The following is a 22,503-nucleotide window of genomic DNA, read 5'->3' as shown; positions in this document are numbered from 1 at the left end:
GGTACTAATCAGAGGAACAGAAGTTTCTCTGTTCCTTTACCAGCATCTTTCACTCTAAATTTGCTGGCCACAGCTGGTGATTAGGACGGCAACGATCCAGTAGAACGCTGGAATTAAAGCAGTGCCATTGTTTTGTTTACGAGGCTGACCTAAGCATCTAATTTTTAAATTGAACATAGGCATTCTCCACTCTTCCCTGCCTCAGACTGTCCTGATCTATTTAACTGATGGTGTCTAAAAAAAATTAGCACAATTCCACTTTGCATTGGCAGTGATCAGAGATTGTTAGGTTCTCCGCTGGCTCTGGTATGAAATCAACCTTTCCCATCTTTCCATGTCGTCGCGCCATCTGGTGGTAGAGGGAATAACTTCAGGCCGTACAGTGCTATGGGGGTAAACTTAACCTTTTGCTGATCTACTTTCAAAACCAATTTCCTTTGCTTATCTAAGTTTATCAGACACTAAATGCATTCACGTGGCATGTTTTAGTGGGATTCAAAGTAGGTGGCCATTGAAATGAACAAACTGGTTTACAGCTTAAATATTTTAAATAAAGCTGTCGGTTCCTTAGCTCATTTATTCAATGCACCCTTCCTAAGTGCCTGCTATGTGCAAGCCCTGTGGCAGGCACTGGAACACCAGGGGAAAGCCAGACACGGCTCCTGCCGTCGGGAACTGAGTACGGATCAGTGGGGAGACAGTAAATGATCAGGCACCTCCAGCAAGAGTCTCAGGAGGGTTTGGCACCCCAGCCAGTGTCTGGTATAACACGTGTGCTCAAATATTTGTAAAAGGAACGCTGAACAAGTCACTTGGAAACACACAAGAGGCAAAACTAAACCAGGCTTAGTAGCGGAGATGCAGGACATTTAAAATACATACCATGTGCCAGTATGCTAAACTAATGTGCTCATTTGGAAAAGAGTTTTGGAGGAACAGACACATATACCCCACATCATTATGGCACTAATAATAAATCTGTACTTTTGGGGAAAATTTAGATAACCAGGACACTCTATTCTGCAAAATGCCAGGTACCCAAGGTCTCAAGTATCTTAGGTGAAGCTATTATATTGTAATTAACACACACTCCGCATGCTTGGTTAAGAGTGCAAAGTCTCATGCCATTTGGTGACAACAGGAAAGAAGAGATATACAAACCTTTCTTCTCTTGCTTGTCTTTGCTCCTCTCTTTTGTCTAAATACTCTCGACTAATGGGAATATGCAGAAGAAACAAAGTGGAGAAGGAAAACAGAGCATTAGATCATAAAATAGCCAAGAAAACTTCAACGGAATATATCATGAAAGGCCACCATTACCTCAGAAATGGAAAGTGACTGTGGCTGAATTTTAAAAAAATAAAGGCTATACATTAAAAGTACTAAATACGATGAGTTTTCTATAAAATCACAGGGGTGAAAACATGAGGTTATTGGATTTACACAGAGACTCCTATAATTACTCTTCAGAAAGAAGAATTTTAAGTATATGGTGGGGGGGGGGGAGAAGAGACCAAAAGATTTTTAAAAGGGGAAGCAATACAGAAGTAAAACATGGCAATGACAAGCAAGCAGCAGCTTTCAGAGGTGATTAACATCCAATCAAGCTCTGGTAGTTCCCCAACATGCACCCCAAGACTTAAATCTGAGTTCGCCCAAGTGTCTTGGGCATTTTGCACTGCACGCTACCACCTGGACACTCCTTCTACCGCACGATTCTTCCTCTGCATCCCTCACGTTCTCCGTCTCTGAGCAGGGCTCACTGGATACTCTTGCTTCATGCAGGCTCTTCTGCCTTTATCAACGAGATGCCCAGCTTTGTCTAATTTTAATGTTTGCTTTTCTGTTCTTCCTGGTGAGGTTCCAACTTGAATCTTCATTTAAGACGGTGTGGTCAATCCCTTCTCAGTAAACCATTTGTTTTCCTGGAGAATTCTGACATCACCGTTTCCTATACTGGGGCTCCTAAGGTAGCTCAAAGATTCCACCCTTCTGTGCACTGGGAACTGGATCTAAAGGGGTGTTAAGTCAGAGCAACTACAGCAGGTGACGACGGGGAGAAAAAGCAACACAGACACAAATCCGTTATCATTTATGAACATCCATCCTCAGCACTTTCCACACTAGAAGTAATATTTCCCATAACACGGGAAACTTAACTAACAAAAGTCACAACAGATAATAATGCTTAACAAAGAAAAAAGCACAAGGAGCGTGAGCGAGTGGCTGATGAAGGGTCAGGCATTTGGGTGATCCCAGCGGCCGCTTTATAAAGCGCTTCCTATGTTCTTTTTTGAATTTCTTTTCATTGACATACTCAGATTTTCAGGATGGAACTGCAGTCATCGTGATTAATAGTTCCGTGCAGTCTGTCCTGATGGCCAGCATTCCTTCCTGGACAAGGGTTATTTTGCCAGGATCTCTCTGTGCTCTTAAATGACAAGTGAGATCCTTTTGGAACCAAGAGAAAACTGTGGATAGTTATGAGCACGGTCTCTGAAGACAGGTTTCCTGGGTCTAGTTCTCACTCTGCCAGCGTGTGTGCTGAATGTGTATTGCAACGCACTCTCGCTGATTCTTGAGACTTCAGGGACATGAGTGCTAGATGTACTATTGCTCCCCAGGTCTGTGAGGCACTGTTCATTTTTTCCAGTATTTTGTCCTGTTTTTCAGATTGGATAATTTCTATTGTCTTATCTTCAAATTCACTGACTCTTTCTTCTCTCATCTCTATTCTGCTATTAAAACCATTCAATGAATTTTTTATTTTGGTTATTGTATTTTTCAGTTCTATGTGTATTTCCATTTTGCCTTTTCTTTACATCTTCTATTTCTTTGCAGAGACTTATCTTTTCATTTGTTTCAAAAGTATTTGCCCTTACATCTTAGAACATGTGTATAACAGCTGCTCTAAAGTCTTTGTCTGATAATGACAGCATCTATGTCCCTTTTGTGGTTAGCATATTTTGATTCTCTTTTCCTTTTCAGATGTCCCTGGGTTGTGTATGACAAGTGGTTTTGGACTGCATTCTGTACTTTTTAAATATTCTGTAACTCTGGGTCTTATTTTAAACTCTGGGTCTTATTTAAATTCTATGAAGAACCTTGATCATTTTCTTTCAGCAGGCAATCAACTAAGATGGGCTCAGCCTGCAAGTTCTAACTGTCTTCTGATATTGGTTCCAATATTAGCTCAGTTTTCAAACGTTCTTAGTGCTATTCATATCAGGCGCTTGTGTGCACCCCCCAGGGGCCAGCCTGGGACCTGACCGGTGCTGTGTTCTGTACTTAGTTCTTGAAGTCTGGGGCATGCTGTTTAGGCATTGAGCCATGCGTGCACAGGCTGGAGATGAGCTCAGGGTTGCTCTCTGGTTCTCTCTACTCTTTGTGACTTTCCTATCATTTTCTGGATTCTTTGAGTCTCCTTTCTTGGTCCTCTGGCCAGAAAGCTTAGGCTTTATTTTCCCTGCTCTGCTGCGGACCTTCAGTAACTCCACCTGCATACGGGGCAATGCGGCAGGAGGACACGGAGAGGAAAATGGTGATTTGTCTACAGCTCTTGTGAGTCTGCTCTTCTGATCACAGGAAGGGTTCTCTCCCTCAGAGTTGTCGCCCCCTGCCTGGACACTGCTGCCTTCACTATGCTTCTGCAACAATATCGCTTGGAGGCTGGGGTAGAGAGAAGAAACGAAGGAAAAAAGAGATTTGTCAACTCTCTGACCCTCAGGAATTCCTTGTGCTGCTCCTCAGTCCAGAAAGAGAGGCCTTCTCTTAGAGCTCTTCCAGTTCACACCTGGTGTGGGCCTCTGGTTTTGGGGATGCCTTTGAGTACATGCCATGTGATACTGGAGAGGAAAAATGGTAAACTCTCGGGGGTTTGGTGGAACTTTGAATGCTAGCCTCCATCCCCCAATTCACCTGCTCCCTCTTACAGTTCAGAGTTTCCAGAGCTCCACGCTTTACATCTGTCCGTGATTTACGGATGCACAGAGTGACCAAGGAGAAGAGACAGGACGGGATGTGCTGGCTCCCTCCTCCCCAGGACTGGCTCCCTGTTTTACAGGTTTTCAATGAAAATCTTTCGATGTGTAAGTGAATCTTTGAATTTTTCCATGTGTTTCTGTCAGATTCTCTGCTGCCCTTTGGTGGTAGAATACACGAACCTCTCAGAAAGCCCTGAATCAGGAAGCACTTAACCTGTTCCCATGGTTTTACAAATGGGTCTTTCCAAAAGTGATGACTTCCAGAGCTGCCTCATGGAGAAACGGTGCTTACAGGTCCGGCATTTCCACATATCCTCTGGCAGAAACCTGACAGCTCAAGGTATACCGCACCATTACATACGGTGTGAGAATGATGTGGGTTTACTTCACACAGCCCACTAACCCCCTCTTACAGCTTCACCCACAGACTTGGGAAAGTTGTGTTCTTATAGCAGTGAGTTAAAAGTTAGGGCAAGTTCACAACTCGGCTCACGTTTTGATCATCTCTACGATTACACATCCTCTTTCTGGTGGCTGGAGAAAACATTATTGAACCTGCCAGTCCTCACTGACAATGTTTGATATTCTTTTTAGATTTAACTCGGAGTAACTGAGGGGAAATTGTCAAAGAACGTGAACTGAGGAAACAGGAGATGGAGACGGGAAGAAATAAAAAGAAGAAAGAGTGTAGATGCTACAGGAGAGAGAAATGGGAAGAGGAAGGAGGGAGAGGGGAGGAGCGGGGGACGCAAGAGGGAAGTAATGAAATGTGGAAGAAAAGACACAGCAAGTGTTCAGCATTTTAAAAAGCACTGCCCAGCATGAACCCAGGGAGTGGAGTGTTAGGAGGTCGACCAGGAGGATGAGGGAAGAGCTGGTCTGGCTGGAGGAGACAAGAAGTGACACTGGATCCAGACAGGCCAAGACGTGGGAGCTGCAGTGGGCCACACCCAGGAACACATCCCTGGAGCTGGACACAGACCAAGGAGATCAGGGGGCAGTGGGCTGGGAGTAGCCAGCACAACGCCTTTCTCTTCCCCACAGAGGAAACATCATTGCTTACAAAAACCTATTAAATATTGCTACAGGGAGCAAGAAACAAACCAGAAAGGGAGACAGGCATCTTGTTTTAGGCATCCAGTAGAATGTGAATAAAACATGAGTAGCTTCAGGGGAAATGGCAGATGAAGACAATTAGGTTCTCTGTGTTCAGGAAGGCCTGGATGAGACCATATTAGATAATGAAGGACCCAGGAGCACACACGTCCTTAATTGAATTTGGCTGGCTGTGCTTCCTGCCATATGGTTTAAGGAAGACAGGCCACAATAAACCAGATATAACCTTTTCCAGGTACCCTCTTGCTGTTCCCTGGAAACAGAGACAGCATCTGAAGCAAGCATATTAATTCCGAACGCTTTAACGCCAGTATTAACCATACACAACGGCGAAGGCGTGTGCTTTAAGTTTCAGCTCATCATTTAAAAAATCTTAAAGATCTTTCTTACTTGAATTTGTTTCTTTCCTCCCGTTCTATCCTCTGCAACCTTTCTTCTCTCTCCTGTCTCCTCCTCTCTCTCTCCGCTGCCAAGGACTCTTGGTGCTGCTTAAACGATGATGTGAGAAGACCACTCAGTGATGACCTGAAGATACAATAAATTACCGTTTGAGTGGCTTGGCCTAGGATTCAAAGTACTGATGTGGGAATCGGTCAGCCCCTGGTTGGGACTGAGGGCCTGCTAGCACCTAGGTAACGCACGGGGGAGATTACTGTGTGTCTCAGGTCTTCTGTTTCAAGATCTTTATCTGGAAATGGAGATAAGGAAACTGCTTTATGTGGTAAGAGGACAAAAAGGCGATTAGCCATAATAAAATACCAAGCAACATGCTTGGCATATTAGCAGTCATCAATAATGGGTGCTGTTATTATCAAAAAGCATCTCAGGAACACACACAAAATATAAATGCATGTTCTCCATCTCCGTACACACACACACAGGTGTGCGTGCACACACATTTTAAACTTGGCCTATGGTAAGCCTTTGATGAGCTGGAACCAACCTTCAGTCTGAAACCGTTTTCCATCTTACATGGACTAAAAATATTTTGCCATATGCAAGTTTCTCAATGTACTTCATCAACATAATTGTCATCTTAAAACGAGGTGTTGTAATGACAGATAAGGAGGAAAAGGTAGCAATGGTCTGAAATCTGAATGGAATTAAGGAAATTTCACTCCATGTCAAGAAGCATCCAAGAACAGGCAGTTTGTTCAACGGACAGCACTCGACTCCTGGAACCATCCCACAGACAAGCCAGCCTGTTCACTGGAGATGGGGTGACAGTGTGATGAGGACGGTCAGTGGGGGGAAGGCCTCAGTGACGAACCACAAGGGTGTCCCAGGAAATGTGAAGTCAGGAGAATGGGTGGGAAAAGGTAAAATTGCATAACTACATGGAAAATAAAGAAGAGGGTTAGCTGGGGAGAGGAGTCTGCCAGACCTCTGGGGAATAATAAACAAAATCTGTTATGGACAATTGGGCCTTCACCTGTTGGGGAAAATAAATTTCTAAGTTAAGATACAAATATTTCTTAAAGAAGCCATAGCATACTTATACAATGGAATATTACTCAGCCACAAAAAAGAATAAAATAATGTCACTTGCAGCAACATAGATAGATCTGGAGATCGTCATTCTAAGTGAAGTAAGCCAGAAAGAGAAGGAAAAATACCATATGGTATCACTCATATGTGGAATCTAAAAAAAAAAAAAAAAAAAAAAGAAAAAGTAGACACTAGCGAACTTATCTACAAAACAGAAACAGACTCAGAGACATAGTAAACAAACTTATGGTTAAGGGGTGGGAAGAGATAAATTGGGAGCTTGAGATTTGCAAATACTAACTACTATATATAAAATAGATTAAAAAAACCCAAATTTCTTCTGTATAGCACAGGCAACTATATTCAATATCTTATAGTAACCTATAATGAAAAAAATATGAAAACAAATATATATATATATATGTATATGTATGACTGAACTACTATGCTGTACACCAGAAGTCAACACATTGTAACTGACTATATTTCAATTAAAAAAAAAAAAACAAATATTTCTGACATACAGCTTGGGTAAAAGCCTACTTGAATTTTATGATAACATGCCTGCCTGGCGGGGAACACAAGGCCCCCTAGTACGGAGACAGATGTGACTCTTAAATCACACACATCTAGCCATAAGTCCCATAGCTGTTCTCCCTAGAAAAAGTGAGGTGCTTCTGGCTATCAGTCAGAGACGGAGGAGAAGCAGAGGGAAGGAACCACCATCCCTAACAGCTACAGGGAGGGAGGAGCCAAATCGTATACTCCAGACTCACTAGGGAGGTACTACATCAACCCTGGATCCTTGGGCATAGAGAGGATTTCATTTATCTTTCACGTAAACAAAGTCCAGACTACCCTGTATAACCTCTATCTTATTTAAGCTACTGTTACTCATTTATTTTTCTGTTACATGCAGCCAAATCTAATTCACAATCAGAGTGAAGGGTTTCCTATGCCTCTCGCACAGAGATTGACGGAAACTGTCATGGATCTAATAGATGTGTTTACCTGATTAATCAGCTCGATCTAGCATGTGAACACATACTGCCTGCTGCCCCAAAGGAAAGAAAACAGTCTTCTCAACTACACTATTCAAAAACTGACCATCAATCCTGCCACAAAACTCAAGCTCACAGATGAAAACCAACATTTGTTTTCATGTGGGCTACCTTCCTAACCACAATGCAACTGAGTTAAAAATAGGTAACAAGATAAATCTGAAAAATCTACATAACTGGGAAAATTTTAAATGCTTCTAATTAACTCAGGTCAAAGAAGAAAATTAGAAACATTCAAAGAGTACTATAATGAAAAGACTACGTGTCAAGATTTTCAGGATGCTTCTTCTCAAGCATAATGAGGGGTCAACTCGACAATTTCAAAAGCAAGAATAGAATAAATTGATTATTCTTAGGAAAAGAAGAGAGCTTTTAAAACCTGACAGTGGGTACTTAGTAAAGAAAATTTAGGTCACAGATAAAAAGAATATGACAATGAATACATGGATGTTCATGTATAACTGAAAAATTGTGCTCTACACTGGAAATTGACACAACATTGTAAACTGACTATAATTCAATAAAAATAGTTTTAAAAATTAAAAAACATAAAAGCGATGCTCAGCATCATTCTTAATGCTGAAACACTAACAGCTGTTTAATATTAGAAACGATACAAGGATAACCCCCAGCATTGCCTGTGTTTAACATTATTCTGGTGGTCTGAGCCAGGACACCAAGATAAGAAAAACAAAACCAAAAAAAGCATAAGGAAGAGAAAGAAATACAAGGCCATTATTTGCAGATAATACCATCTATATAGAAAATACAAGAAAATCTACAAGTTATTAGAATTAATAAGAGTCTGGCAAGGCTTCTCAATATAAAATGTACATATAACAACTGTAGTTTCATATATCAGCAGAAACCTACCAAGTTAACCATAACGTAACTATGAATCACTTAACTAACTCTATGAAATATCTTTATAAAACTTTATTAAAAGACCCAAACTTGACAACTCTATCCCAGTCACATATAGAAAGATTCATTACAGTCAAAATGCCAATTCCTTTTTTCAGTCTCTACAATCCCAGTACAATTCCAAGTCAATTCCATTCAACATTCCAAAAGGGTTTTACATGGAACGTAAAGAGTTGGCTCCAAAATTTTTATGGAGGAACTGAGGTCTGAGGATAACAATTTTGAGTAAGAACAAAGCAGGTCCCTGGCCCCACCAGATTTCAAGCCCAATCTAAAACCACAATGATCAAGTGTGAATGTGGTCATGGTGCGAGAACAGAAACATGGAGTGACAGAGACTCACACATACGTGGAATCCTGATTTATGATAGGCGTGTCATCACACGTTGTTAGGAAAGTAACGGACCACGTAATCAGTGGTGCTGAGACAATTATTAGTAAAACAGAGTTGGCCCTTCTTCACACCAAACACAAAAATAAGTTCTGGGAAGCTTAAGTGAAAAATGTAAAAAGCCAAACTTTACAACTTCTAGGACAGAAAAGAATTTTTTAGACCGGAAACCCAAAAGGGCAATTGAAAAGGGAAAATTTAATACAGATGCATATATGAAATTTTAAATTTGTATACAGTGAAAGATTACATAAGGATAAAGAAAAGCCACAGCCTGGGAGAAGCTAATTACATCACGTAAACCATAAAGTATTAATAAACATAATACAAAGAGAATTCCTCTAAATCAGTATGAAAAAGACAAATTATTCAGTAGAAAAATGGACAAATGAGCAAAAGATAATGGGCAATTCACTGCAGAAGAAAATTAAATAGCCAACAAATACATGAATGATAACTAGAAATCACCAGAAATCAGAGAAAGCAAATGTAAGCTAAACCCAGAGAGATACATTGTCTCACACCTCTCAGACTGTAGACTGACAAAGATTAATGCCTGAGAAACTAAGCATTGGCACCAAACCAGACAACAAGAACTCTCAGATACTGCTTCTGGGAGGCTAAGTTGATAAATCATTTCAGAGAAAAAATTAATACATTTGAAGATGTGCATATCTTACGACCCAGCAATTCCACTCCTAGGTTTATACTAGAGAGTAACTTCCTCATGGGTTAAGACGACATTTACAAGAATACTGTATGTTACGCTGTTTTGTACTGCTAATGGTTAACAAGTAGAAACAACGTAAGTATCTATAAATAGAAAACAAAATAAATTACAGTGTATTTGTACAAAGGAATACCCTATACCTGAGAAAATGAATGAGACTAACTTGGATGATTCTTAAAAAGCACAATATACTGATAGTGACATATAGTTTGAAGAACACGAACACTATCATTTCTCTAAAGTTTAAATACATGAAAAGCAAAGCCACACACCACTTAGGGCTATGTATATATTAGAAGACGTATATGGAAATGATAAACACCAAGTTCACAGTCGTGGTCCTCTCTAGGGAAGAAGAAAAGAGATCAAGGCTTCAACTTTATATATAATGTTCATTATTGCTCTGTAATTTTCTGTAGGGATCTACAATTTCCTGTAAGCCTGGAATACATTTTTAAAAGTCATCCTAGCTCTCTTTAACAATCAAAAGTCCTTCTTGGGTACATAAATAACTGAGAGTTAATATCAACTATCTTTGAAGCCCCAAGCTAGCTAAACATTAAAAGTTATGTCCAGTAACAGAATTTAAAAACAAAACAAAGAAATAAGGTACGCCACACAGGAGAATTATTTTAGGCAAATTTGATTCAGCTCAGCTCCCAGCCTGCCTGTGTGGTGGTCTTCATCTTTTGAGTTCTCTTCGCAGAGGGAGGAGAGAGGAGTGAGCTTGCTGGCTTACACTCCTGAGTGAGGGGGGAAATAAGGACCCTGACATTTTTCCCTTCCACTTCTGACTTTAGTTTGTTCTTTAAAATACATCAGCTTGCTTCTGGAGAAACTTCATACGTAACAACTTAATGATGGGTCATTAGTGGCTGTACTAATGAGGTCACAGTGAACCTTCTGTACATCAAACATTAACATCGTTTCCTTGTTTCAAATGGAAATATTAGAGCTTGTTTAATGTCAGAATGGTATTAGAACTTGGGAAAGCGAAGTGTTCCATCTTGTCCAGGAGATGCTGTCATCCCCCCAGCCCCACCGGGCGCCTCTCAGGAAGGGAAATGCCCATGATCCTGTCCCTTGAGACCCTGCAAAGGCCGATCGTGTGAGGCCAGGGGAAACCAGTGAACGCACCACAGGCAGCGTTCACAGCACGTGGAGCCTCTTTCCTTGATACTTTCAGCTCTGAAAGAAAAGAATGGAAATTTGAGCTGCTAACACAAAGCAGTGAGGATGAGTTCCTCTTTCCCTCAAACGAAGCAGAAACGCCTCCCCCAGTTCAAGGTCCACTCTCCTGGGGGCCCCAATCCAGACTCCTGGAGCGGCAGGGAGAGTGAAAGCACCCTGTGAGCCTGTCTGTTCTGGATGCACATAAACCACTTTGGCCCCTCTGGAAACAAAGAGTCACAAATATAATATTAGTAAATTAAGTTTCCCCAGGCCTCCCTTTAATGAGAGAAGCCCAAGATGTGAGAATATAAACCCTGGTCCTATAAACCCTGTTTCTGGAAGTAAGCTCACCTGTAGTACCAATGCTGGGATGCATCAAACCATATGAACGGAATATCCCAAATCACTGTTAAACAAAACAAAACAAAACAAAACAAACACCAAAATTCAAGCTAGTATGGTAAATGTTTCTCTTTATAAAGGCATCTTTAACAGATTTTTATCTTTCCTATTAAATCTTTCAGGAAAATGCCCACAGCGATTGGAAACTGCTGCAAGGGTTAATCTCGGCCAGCCTGAGGACAAGCTTTGGATTGAGATAACGTGAATATGGCCAGTCATTTAACCTCTCTGAGCCTCAGTTTACTTGTCCGTAAAAAGGAGATAATAATACTTCCAACTCGTGAAGAACTAACAGGTTTACATGACGGTGTATGTATGAGTGTGCTTAGAAGAGCACCTGAGTGATAGCAGGCACTCGGCAGACATCACTCTATGTTGGGGGGTCTAAAATCTACAGATGCAGGGGAAGGCTTGAGCTGCGGTCCCCAAGGCCAGGTCTGGAACATGACACTGGCAGCCCGCAGCCTGAGGGGCTAGAGCGGGCTGTGGATTTGATCTGAACCTTCCCATCACAGCCACCAGCTGGGTCCATCCTCGGGACTGCGTGCCACCCCGAACGCACCTGGAAAGCTGAAGTCATCTCAGTTACACCCAAGGCAGTTGCAACCAAGTGAAGCCACTTAAGAACGCAAGTGGCCAGAGGCCAGAGAGATTTTGCAACTGAGCAGATGATAGACTCTGAGTGAGAGGAATTACAATATTTAATCTTGCCTGTAACAGGCTCCAGGAACTGTCCCAGAAATCGCATCTGGTTCAAGCCTCCCTCACTAGGATGTCTGGAACAGGAATTCAGCTGCACTGAAATATGGCTGGTAATAATAGTTAACATTTATGGGGACAGTACAGTGTGCCAATTATTTTACACGAAATGGCTCTTTTAATCCCTACAACATCTTGTACTAAGTTCTTTTATTATCCCCTTTATAAAAGATGAGGAAATTGAGGCAAAGAGCAGTTAAGTTCAGGATGGAGCAGCAGAGCTGGGCTTTTGAACAGGCCTGTCAGGCCAGAGCCCCGGTACTGACCTGTTCCTCCCCCGTCCCCACACCACTGGTACTGAGTGAAGCACCATTCCTGCAGCACTTGCCACAGTACGTGTGTCGGCAGAAATGTTTTTTTCATTTTTTTCCTAGAAATGACTGCTACCCTAAGTGTGGTCTGTATCACTTCCATATATGTTATTATATTTCCTCTTGGCAGTCCAAGTTTCTGGGCCAGATCCTACCTTCTCATTTGTCTCTGTGTCCTGGCACTTAGAAGAGTTGCATGACTCGTCAACTTGATGAGTCAATTAACTATTGAGTAACCAGGATGTGTCTGGTCAAAGCAGTTTGTACACGCTAATCTCAGTGTGTCTGCATCCCCAACCCATTCTCTCAGGGGGAAACACACGATGACCTGCTGAGATCATGCCTTTTGCACAGGACCCTGTGGCCCTGGCAACGGCCGAGTGAATGCATAGTGGGTTCCTGCCCTGAAGGCAGCTTATCCCAAGGCAAGCTGTGCAGTGGGTTGTAAGGCTTCTGGTGGAGAAGGCTGAGCTCACCATAGCCCTGCACCCAGCAGTCTGAACTGGAAGGTGGGGAGGGAGTATGCAGCTGGGAGAAGCAGAAGCCACAGGATCGGGGCATCAGTTAAAGTTGTAGAAAGGGTATTGTCTCAGCAGTGGTGAAATATTTGACTCAACATAGCTCCGGTCCTGCCTAACATAGCTAAAGTCACGAGGCCAGCAAGGATCAAGCTTTCTGAATTAACCTCGTCATAGAACAAAGCTGAAGAATATCTACCAGAACACAAAAAAAGATCATTTACAAGGTGTGGCATCCATTAAAAAATGACCAGGCGTGAAAATAATTAGGAAAATACAGCCCATAAAGAGGAAATAAAATCTATCAATTGAAGACAATCTAGAGATAACACAGAAGATCGAACTAGTTGACTAGAATGTTAAAAGTTATTATGACTATAGTCCATAGATTTAAGAAGTTAAAGAAACTATTAACATGTTCAGACAGGCAAGGTATAAAAAAGAGCCCAGTCAAGACATAAAGATGGCCAAAAGGCACATGAAAAGACACTCAACTTCATTAATCATCAGTGAGATATCACTTCACATATGTCAGAATGGTTATTATCAAAAAGACAAGAAAGAACAAGTGTTGGCAAGGACGTGGAGAAAAGGGAACATTTGTTCACTGTTGGTGGGAATGTAAATTGGTGCATTCACTGTGGAAAACAATATGGAGGTTCCTCAAAAAATTAAAAATAGAATGACCATAGGACCTCAAAATTCCACTTCTGGGTATTCATCTGAAGAAAACAAAAACACTAATTTGAGAAGACATATGAACCCCTATGTTCACTGCATCATTATTTCAATAGTCAAGATATGGAAATAACCTAAATGTCCATTGATGAATGAATGAATAAAGAAGATGTGCTCTAGATACACACAATGGAATATTATACAGCCATAGAAAAGAACAAACCCTTCCCATTTGTGACAACATAGAAGGATTTTGTGAAATAAGTCAGGCAGAGAAAGACAAATACAATATAATCTCATTCACAGGTAGAAGCTAAGAAAAACCAAACAAATGAACAAACACGATAAAAAAAAATTCATAGATACAGAGAACAGATTGGTGGTTGCCAGAGAAAAAGGGTGGGGTTTGGGTGAAATAGTGAAGGAGATTAAGAGATTCAAATGTCCAGATACAAAATAAATAAGTCATGGGGATGTACTGTCCAGCATGCTCACTACAGTCAGTAACTGTGCTGCATATTTTTAAATTGCTCAAAGAGTAAATCTTAAATGTTCTTATCACAAGAAAAAAAAATTGGAATTTTGTGTGATGACAGATCATAGCTAGACTTACGATGGCAATCCTTTTGCAATCAATACAAATGTTCAATCATTATGCTGTATACCTGAAATGACTATAATGTTGTATGTCAGTTAGACTTCAATTAAGAAAAGACCCCAGTTGAAACAGGTGATTGACACCTGAGAAAAAAAATTAGCAAACTTGAAAGTACAGAAGTGGAAACTGTTCAAAATGAGACACATTGAGAAAAAAGACAAAAAAAAAAAATCAACAGAATGCTAATAAACTTTGTAAAACTTCAAGGTGCCCAATATATGTGCAATTGGAGTCACTGAAAGAAAGGAGAAGTGAAAAGTACCCCCAAAATTTGAAGAAATGAGAACTGAAAATTTTCCCATTTTGACAAAAACTATAACCCACAGATCCAAGAATTTCAACAAGCCCCAAACACACGAAACATGACAAAAATACGTCAAGGCATATAAAAGTCAAACTTTAAAACCAATGATCAAGAGGAAATCTCAAAAGCAGGCATCACGCTTCAGCCTGTCCGCCTGCCCTCCTGAAGGCCCCGATCTCAGGCCCAGAGCAGTTCTTGCCCGTTCCCCCTCACTCCCCTCACTCCCCACCCTCCTGTCTAAGACCAAGTGAGCTGTCCAGCCGGAAGGTCAGTCCTCTCCTGTCACAGGTCCACCTGTATTTGGCTCCATAATTAAACCATTCTCCTGGCAGCTTCCAAAGGCCCTGACGGCCCCCAGCCCCTCCCTTCCACCTTCCTCTCTTCCTCTCCACTCCAGGCCGAATGCCTCTCCTCTGAGCACCACGTGTCTTCCCAACTCTTCCAGATCATCAGGATCATGATTTGAAGAAAGATGTGGACTCATTCTGTTTTTCAATCTCCCTCTTTACCTTCCCTCCCCAAACCCCCTCCCCTCCCACCAGGCAAAACTAGGGACAAAGTCCACTGGTCTTACGTTGGTTACTCGGTTTCCCAGACGTCTTACCAGAGGTGCCCGTCATGAGGACGGAGCACCTGTGCTAGGCTCCCCACGTTACGGCCCCTCTCTCTCTCCAACTTTTCTATGAAGGTTCATTTTCTTTACTGTGTTTACCGCAGTGGAAATTCTTTATTTGTTAACAGTTTGCTTGTCTTCCGTTTGCTACTAGAGTGTAAGCTCGATGAAGTCAGGGACAGGGTCTGACTCGATCAATGCTGGATTCCCACACCAGCACAGGTGGCGCATGTGAGCACCTGATAAATACTTGCTGAATGAATATCTAAATTTCCCCGCTACCTTCCTACCCATTTTCACTCTATGATTTTTGTACAATCCCAGTGCCAAACTATTGTAGCCAATGAGAAGTGGAAACCTGGCTCTCGGGGTTTCTCTGTCCCACTAGGAGAGGGTGCACGTGCAGGGATGATGGCCCACGGCTCTGGTCACAGCACAGAATGTCTGTGAGTGTCCACAGTTCTGTGGGCATAGCTGTTCCATCTGCACTATTTCAATGACTGACACTTGCATTTCCTTGTTCCAGATCTCACCTAACTCTCAATGAACAATTTCGCAATGTTCTCACTTCCAAACAGAATGACAATGCATACTTCTTATGGCTGCTAGAGACACCCTCTAAATGTAAACAAGGAAGAGAGAATTGTCTGATTTTTTAAAAAATCTATTCTAATCCCACTTACCAAAGGAAGGAAACAGGATTAGAAGAGGTTAAAACTTCTCCATGTACTTGTTTGCCTGGTTATTGAACAAAGAAGGAGAGGCCAGGGCAGGGAGCAGGAGGCTGGGGAATCTCACGCAGGAGAGGTGTAGAGATGGCTGCCACCCAAGAGCAAAGCAGCCCTAAATTAGGCTGACGAAAAGGAACATGGGACCAGCCGAAAGGGGTTCCCTGCAAAAGCACTTTATCTTCGCAATTCACATGCACGTGGATTCTCCAGTCCTGCTTGCCTTAAGGATCTTTCCCCTGAATTGTTGATAAAATGACCGGTCCAGAAAGGTGAGCCATCTCCATCCCATGGCTTCGTGGAACCCAGGTGCGCAACCTCAGACCACTGTAAGTTTGGGGACCCCACTTGAGAAAGAAAAGGATAAACGCACAGTGATTCAAAGGGCTGAGAGCTGAAAGAGAGGTCTCTGAACCCACAAGGATGTCTCAATTCATTCTGCCTGAGGAAGTCAGAGGAGTTTTACAGGACAGATGTCATGACTTAGATCTTGGAGGATGGGATGGCATCGACTGAATGAAGAGAGGAGGCTGGTCAGAGGGCAGAGCAAATATGAAGGAAGGGGCCTCAGGAGAGCCTGGGAGCATTTCCGCGGGGCTGAAATACAGTGAGGATCAGGATGCTGATGGCTGATGAAACTGGAAGGTACATGCAGGACCCAAATGTGAGAGATCCCATCCGTGATGTTCATCAGGTTAGGCTCACGGACGCGTAGTGGGAGGATTTCAAAGTTTCTAAGCAGGAAAAGCCACCTGTTCAGATTTGTACTTCAGAAAGCATAGAAGACATGTGTCACTGCAATACATATTCCAGGCACGCATAAATCCCAAACTAAATCTATGGTAGTAGGGATGGTGAGAAGGAGTCGGGTCCAAAGCACACGGAGGAGGCTGACGCAGAGCCCAGGTTCCCTAACGACCACAGTCACTGCATGAAGCTGCCATCAGGGGGCAGACTCTGCTGCAAACTCACTCCATCAACAGACCAGTGCTGCTCCTCTCGTGCACTCTGGATGTAACACATCAATCGATCAGGACCACACTGTGCCTTACAGGAACTCACTGTCTGTAACAAGATTGCTCTCAGGAACTAGCAGCAGGCAGGTAGGAAGCCTGCTTGGTGCACTGGACAAGGGGCACACAGCATCTTTGAATGGTAGGGAGTCAGTCCCCACTGGTACCTTTTCCTTCTGTTGCAGTTGTGGACTGTATGCCAACAATTATGATCACAAAGAAAGGCAATGCCTTTTATCTTATTTCATACGCTATTCAGAATTTTCTCGGTGATGGCTGTTTCTTTTAAATCTACTCTGATCCACTTAAATTAAAAATAAAAATTTAACTAGAGCCCATGGGACAATGGAGCTCTTAACTCCACTGACACCATTTTTTAAAAAGCACTGTGGAGATCAGGTGATGGAACACAACCTGCAAGCATTTGGGATCCAGAAAAACACACGGATCATTTATTTGGAAAACCAGACAAGTAGAACCTCCAGGCATATGTAGATACTACTGAAGGCAGGAAATAATAAAAATCAAGGCAGACGAGAACAGGAGGAACACACAAGTGCCCAGATCCGCACATAGCAGCCCACACGGAGGAGAAAATCAGGATGAGGGGGACATGGGCACCAGCAAATTATACCCAGGGCATTGGCCAATGGACCTGTTAGCAGCTAAGAACTACAAGAGCGAAAGAAACTGAAAATAGGCCAGAAATGCATGGAAACCTTCACTGAGAGGAAGGAGTTACCATATCGGTGGTGGAGACAAGTATTGCAGGCAAAATCACAGAAGGTGAGATCTCTCAGAGGGGCTTGAGCTCAGCACGGCAGGCTCCCACTCGCCTAGTCCCAGATGCTGGTCCCAGCTTCCCCAAATATTCCCAGACTCTTTATTCCAGCAATGTCAATCACCATACAAAACTCTCCAACAGCAGATGACAAAAACAGCAGGACTGTTTCAAGGTAGCACATGACATAGTCAGATGCCAAAGACTGGGAGGAAGGAGGACTCCTGACAACGGCGAATGGTTGATCCATCAGAGGAGGTGAGCACTAGAGGAGATGGCAGATGCTCCTATGGGAACGGCTTGAACAGACACAAAAACGAGCCTATATTCCTGTTAGTATGTGACAAATCGATAGGGAAATGATGGGTTATTCACTAAGTGGTACTCAAACAATTGAAAAAAATGTAACTTGGATCTCTGCCTCACCCCATATGCCAAAATAACTTCCAGATAGATAAAATATTGCCCTGTGAAAACTGTAGCTATAGAAATACTAGAAGAAACCATGGGAGAAAAGGTTTTCCTCCTGAGGAACACAAAACCCAGGACATAAAAAAATTAATCAACTTGAAACAAAAAATTTAAATTTTTCTGCATGGTAAGAACACCATAAACGTTGTAAAAGGACCAATGACTGCAGAGAATAATTGCCACTTCTCTTGCAGGTTATAAAGAATCTGTACACCTGAATAAGAAAAAGAACTCAATGATCATGAACTGAAAATTCACAGCAAAGGAAATATTAAAGGTGTCCGGACATATGAAATCATGCTCAATCACATTCAAAAGAAGAAATGCGAATTTAAATTTTAATGACTTTCAACTCTTCACCACCAGGTGAGCGACGGTTGGGGAGCTGAATGGCACCTCTTTGGCAGAGGCGTGGGGAAACAGGCTCTCGCATGCGCTGTGGCCGACACCCAAAACCGGGACAACCTTCGCGAAGAGCAACGGGGCAAAAATCAATCAAAGTTTAAAATTGTATACAAACACTTGACTTACTCAATCTACTTCTAGGATTTTCTCCTAGAGCTAATCACACGTGCAAAATGACACACGGACAAGAATTACACTGTAGTATCATTTCTAACAGCAAAAGATTAGGGCCCACCATTACGGGACTGGAGAGGTGAAGGCAGTACTCGGAGAAAAAAATATTAAAAAGAACTCAACAGTTACAAGAACTGCTGCGGAAAGAGAACCAAGATATATTTTTAGGTGGAAGAGCAGGATGCAAAATAATTTGTGCAGTGTGTCACTGTTTGTGTACAGATATATTGGGAAGGACTAAACTGGGAGTTCGAGATTTGCAGATACTAACTACTATACATAAACTAGATAAACAACAAGGTCCTACTCTATAGCACAAGGAACTATTGTAATAACTTACAATGAAAAAAATACGAAACCGATTATGTGTATGTATACGTATGACTGAAGCATTATGCTGTACACCAGAAACTGACACAACGTTGTAAACTGACTATACTTCAACTAAAAAAATTTTTTTAATTAAAAAAAAGAATTAAAATGATATATTAAACACATCTATGCTGATATAAACATAAACTATCTCTGGAAGTACACATAGGAAGTTGCTAGGAGGTTGCTTCTGGGGAGCGTAACTGGGCAGAAGGAAGCTTCACTTTGCACATCCCTCACACCTTTTAAATGTTACACTGTGTACATGCAAAGCTCATATAAACAGTCATACGGTACAACTAAAAATTGCATCCTTTATTCATCCCTTATTATTCCCAAAGGAGGTATCACTACTAATATCTGGGCTCAGAGTCTCCCAGGAAGTCAGAGAAACTGCTGGGATGACTATACAAGGCGGACAATGCCCGAACTCTTCTAAGGACTCTTGGCTTTAGTCTGTGAAGCAGGCAGGGGATGGTCATTCACAGCAGACAGTGGCACTGCCATAAGGGGGAAAGGGCAGAATCAGTGCTTACGGCACACTCTGACAGGTCCACAGGGAAGTCCTCCCTGGCCTCTCAAAGCCTGGGCCGGCGGGTCCTCCAAGGTGTTCCCACTGAGCCCTGAGCGTCTTCCCCGGCCCATGCGCCTCTCAAAGCGTGGGCGGGCTCACTCCCAGAGCCCGCTCCAGCCCCAGCACAAAGACTGATTGTCTAGGCACCTTCAGCCCTAGACACTGGACTTAATGTCCCCTCCTATTCCCTCGGTAACTGCGGTCACAACACCAAACCAGCCTCCAGCCGCCACTTCCGGAGAGGCCCACCAGATGGGGATGTCGCCGCAGGGATGGACAGAGAACAAGCTTGGCCTTTCCCAGCCACCCGAGGCTGCAAAGTTACTAGGCTGCGACTGCTGTTTGCTTGTTCACTGGTTTCATTGGAATACTTGAACATGAAAGGTTCAACTATTCTTGTAACTTTGTTTTCTTTGAAAAAGAAAATATTTATTTTTATTTATTTATTTTTAGTGGAGGTACTGGGGATTGAACCCAGGACCTCGTGCAAGCTAAGCACGCACTCGAACACTGAGCTATACCCACCCTACCCCAAAGGAAAATATTTAGAATGTTTCAACTCCAAAAGCACATTTTTAAAAATTGAAGTATTTTTAAAGTCTGCTTTCATTAAACAGTTGCATCTTGTATCCCCGAGGGCCTTTGCCAATAGTTCTGGTTTTCTTATTCTGTTTTGTTTTGGCACAACTCAAGCTGCAATTTCGTGAAAATTAATGCTACACTCTCAGTTTCTAAAGGAGCCTATAAACGAAGCTGTAATAGGAGATGTGGAGATGGATTCGTTTTAATACCCCTGTCTTGACTTAATTTGTATATTGCTTTTTCAGTTCTTCCTTCCTAGGTCAATTTATGATTCCAAGTTTTTATTAACATCCAACACGCTCACATGCTTGGGAGAAACATGGAAAATCCCAAGCTCACAATGATGCCCAGGTGCAGTTCCACAGTGGGCTGGCCTGCCTGAAGGGGTGTTTCAGTTGGCCTGATCTTCCTAGGACTTCAGAGAAGTGAGTCCTGTTTCCAAATCAAAGCAATGGACTTCTAGAGCTCCCCCAGTACTGCATGGGGCCCCGTGGGGCAGTTTATCAGTCAGGGGTGTTCAGACACAAGATGTGTGTTCTCACTGCAGAAATGCAATTGTTCCTAATAGTTCCATGTTTCTCCTAAGAGCTGGTCTTTTGGGCTTCAATAGTTACGGGCATACAGAACATCTCAACCATAAATCTTACAAGTCATACTGAACTATATACCTCAGTAACAGCAACCATGTCTCTTAGTAAGGCAGAAAATATTTGTAAAGGTAAAAATAGATTATGGGAGACATCCAAAGAATTGCTGAATAGGAAAAAGAAAAACTTACACTGTATAAAAAGTATACATTATCATAAATACAACTGACATGTTTGGGGGGTGGTGTCCAAACATGACTGGGACTGGAGGGCCCCTCTTACTTTTCTCTTTTTACAGTCACAAAATGTAAGCTACCAAGGTGAGAGTAAGATGCAGCGGTGCAGCCAGACCGAGCGGCTCCCTGGTCTTAATGAAAATGCACATCTGATGTTGCAAGTGATGCTTTACATGGTTCTTCAAAGCTGCAGGTGGTGAGAGCTGGGGGGAAAAAACATGCAAATGTAAAGGAAATAAGAAACTCTTTGAAGCTGTCCTTGCTATGGATACAGTGGATGGCCAAGGTAATGAATTTCCCCTGGCAGAAATGCAGAGACGAGAGAACAGGCAGCTTAGGACAGGAGAGGCTCCTAACCATGCTGGTCCCCAGTGACGGGGTCTCAGCGCGCAGGCTCCCTCTGAGGGATTTCGACCCAGTGCCTTCTTCCAGCCGAGGACCACTGAGTCCTCACCTCCCCAGCTCCCCAAGCATCTCCTGGGTGTCAGACAGACTCCTCATGCCTTGCATGTCACAAGATGGACATCTCCGTCCTCAATTTGCTTTTCTTCCAGTATCTTCTCTCCCACTTCCTTGTTTCTAACATCCCTAGGCTCCCGTAAGCCTGAAGCCTCACTTTGCTTCCCCTGCTGCCACCCTCCAGGTGGCAGCTAATCTCCCCAAACCCACTGCTCCTCTCAAGCCCCAAGGCCCCTGCCCTTCTTGGGCATGGTTCCCTCTCTGGGACTCAATGCTTCTGGTGGCCCTTGTCCCTGTAGCCTCGTCCTACTGGCTCCTTCTGCACTGTTGACCAGTCAGAGTGCATCACCAGCTGCTTCAAAACCTTACATCCCCAGGGTCTCAGGATGAAGACTAGTCTCCCCCCAGGGCACTCAAGGCTCTCTGGGGTCCAGCCCCCCTTCCCTCATTTAATCCCTCAACCACCCCCAGGAAACACTCAGCCAAACTCAGCGGGAAAGGAGACACGGACAGGAGTCCTTTGGGGGAACCTGCCCTCTTGGAACTTCCAGCTCAAACTACACCTGGGTTTCCAGGGCTCAGGAAGTCGTCTGAGGCTGGGGCTTCCCTGTCAGGGCCCGGGAACAACTTCCCCCAAAGGCCAGGGCCTGGGAAACCTGCAGACATCCTGTCCTTGTAACTTCTCAAATTCAGGGACTGACAAACTGTTCGCCAACCAATAAGTGGATAATTCACCCAGATCCTTCAGCCACAACTGTGCCACAGCCCAGCCCCCGGTACCATGGGGGACACAGCAATGAATGGAGCCTAGCTCCCTGCTCCCGAGAAGCTGGCAGCCTAGTAGGTTCAAGGTGTGTGATGCAGTACCAGTCAGACGATAATATTCCTCTCTTTAGCCCCAAATCTCACATCCCATACAACAAGGGTCCTCTTTTAAAGGTGACCTCTCTGGGAGAACAATCTCAGCTGATCCCAAGAAGCGGTGCTCCAGGGCAAAGGACAGAGAGTGTCT

At 43.1% G+C, this 22,503-nt stretch overlaps 1 protein-coding gene across 13 annotated transcripts in view; it reads right to left on the bottom strand.

Annotated features, from left to right (window-relative positions):
- FHOD3 (formin homology 2 domain containing 3) overlaps positions 1-22,503 on the bottom strand; it is a 411,926-nt gene that overhangs the window by 85,492 nt on the left and 303,931 nt on the right. For 9 of the 13 annotated variants that reach the window (XM_032467256.1, XM_032467268.1, XM_032467259.1 and 6 more), the window contains 2 exons: positions 5,490-5,624; positions 1,162-1,212 (listed from right to left, as the gene is read on the bottom strand). The exons of 1 other annotated variant lie outside the window; for it this stretch is intronic. In XM_032467256.1, coding sequence (XP_032323147.1) covers positions 1,162-1,212; positions 5,490-5,624 — 186 coding nt within the window. The remainder of the gene's footprint in view (positions 1-1,161; positions 1,213-5,489; positions 5,625-22,503) is intronic. 3 more of the 13 variants (XM_032467258.1, XM_032467264.1, XM_032467265.1) reach the window with 1 other exon arrangement.

This window comes from Camelus ferus, chromosome 24 (genome assembly GCF_009834535.1).
Source record: "Camelus ferus isolate YT-003-E chromosome 24, BCGSAC_Cfer_1.0, whole genome shotgun sequence".
In the NCBI taxonomy this organism is placed as follows: Eukaryota; Metazoa; Chordata; class Mammalia; order Artiodactyla; family Camelidae; genus Camelus; species Camelus ferus.
The sequence above is the reverse complement of the archived record's forward strand: the minus strand, read 5'-3'. Positions and strand labels throughout refer to the sequence as shown.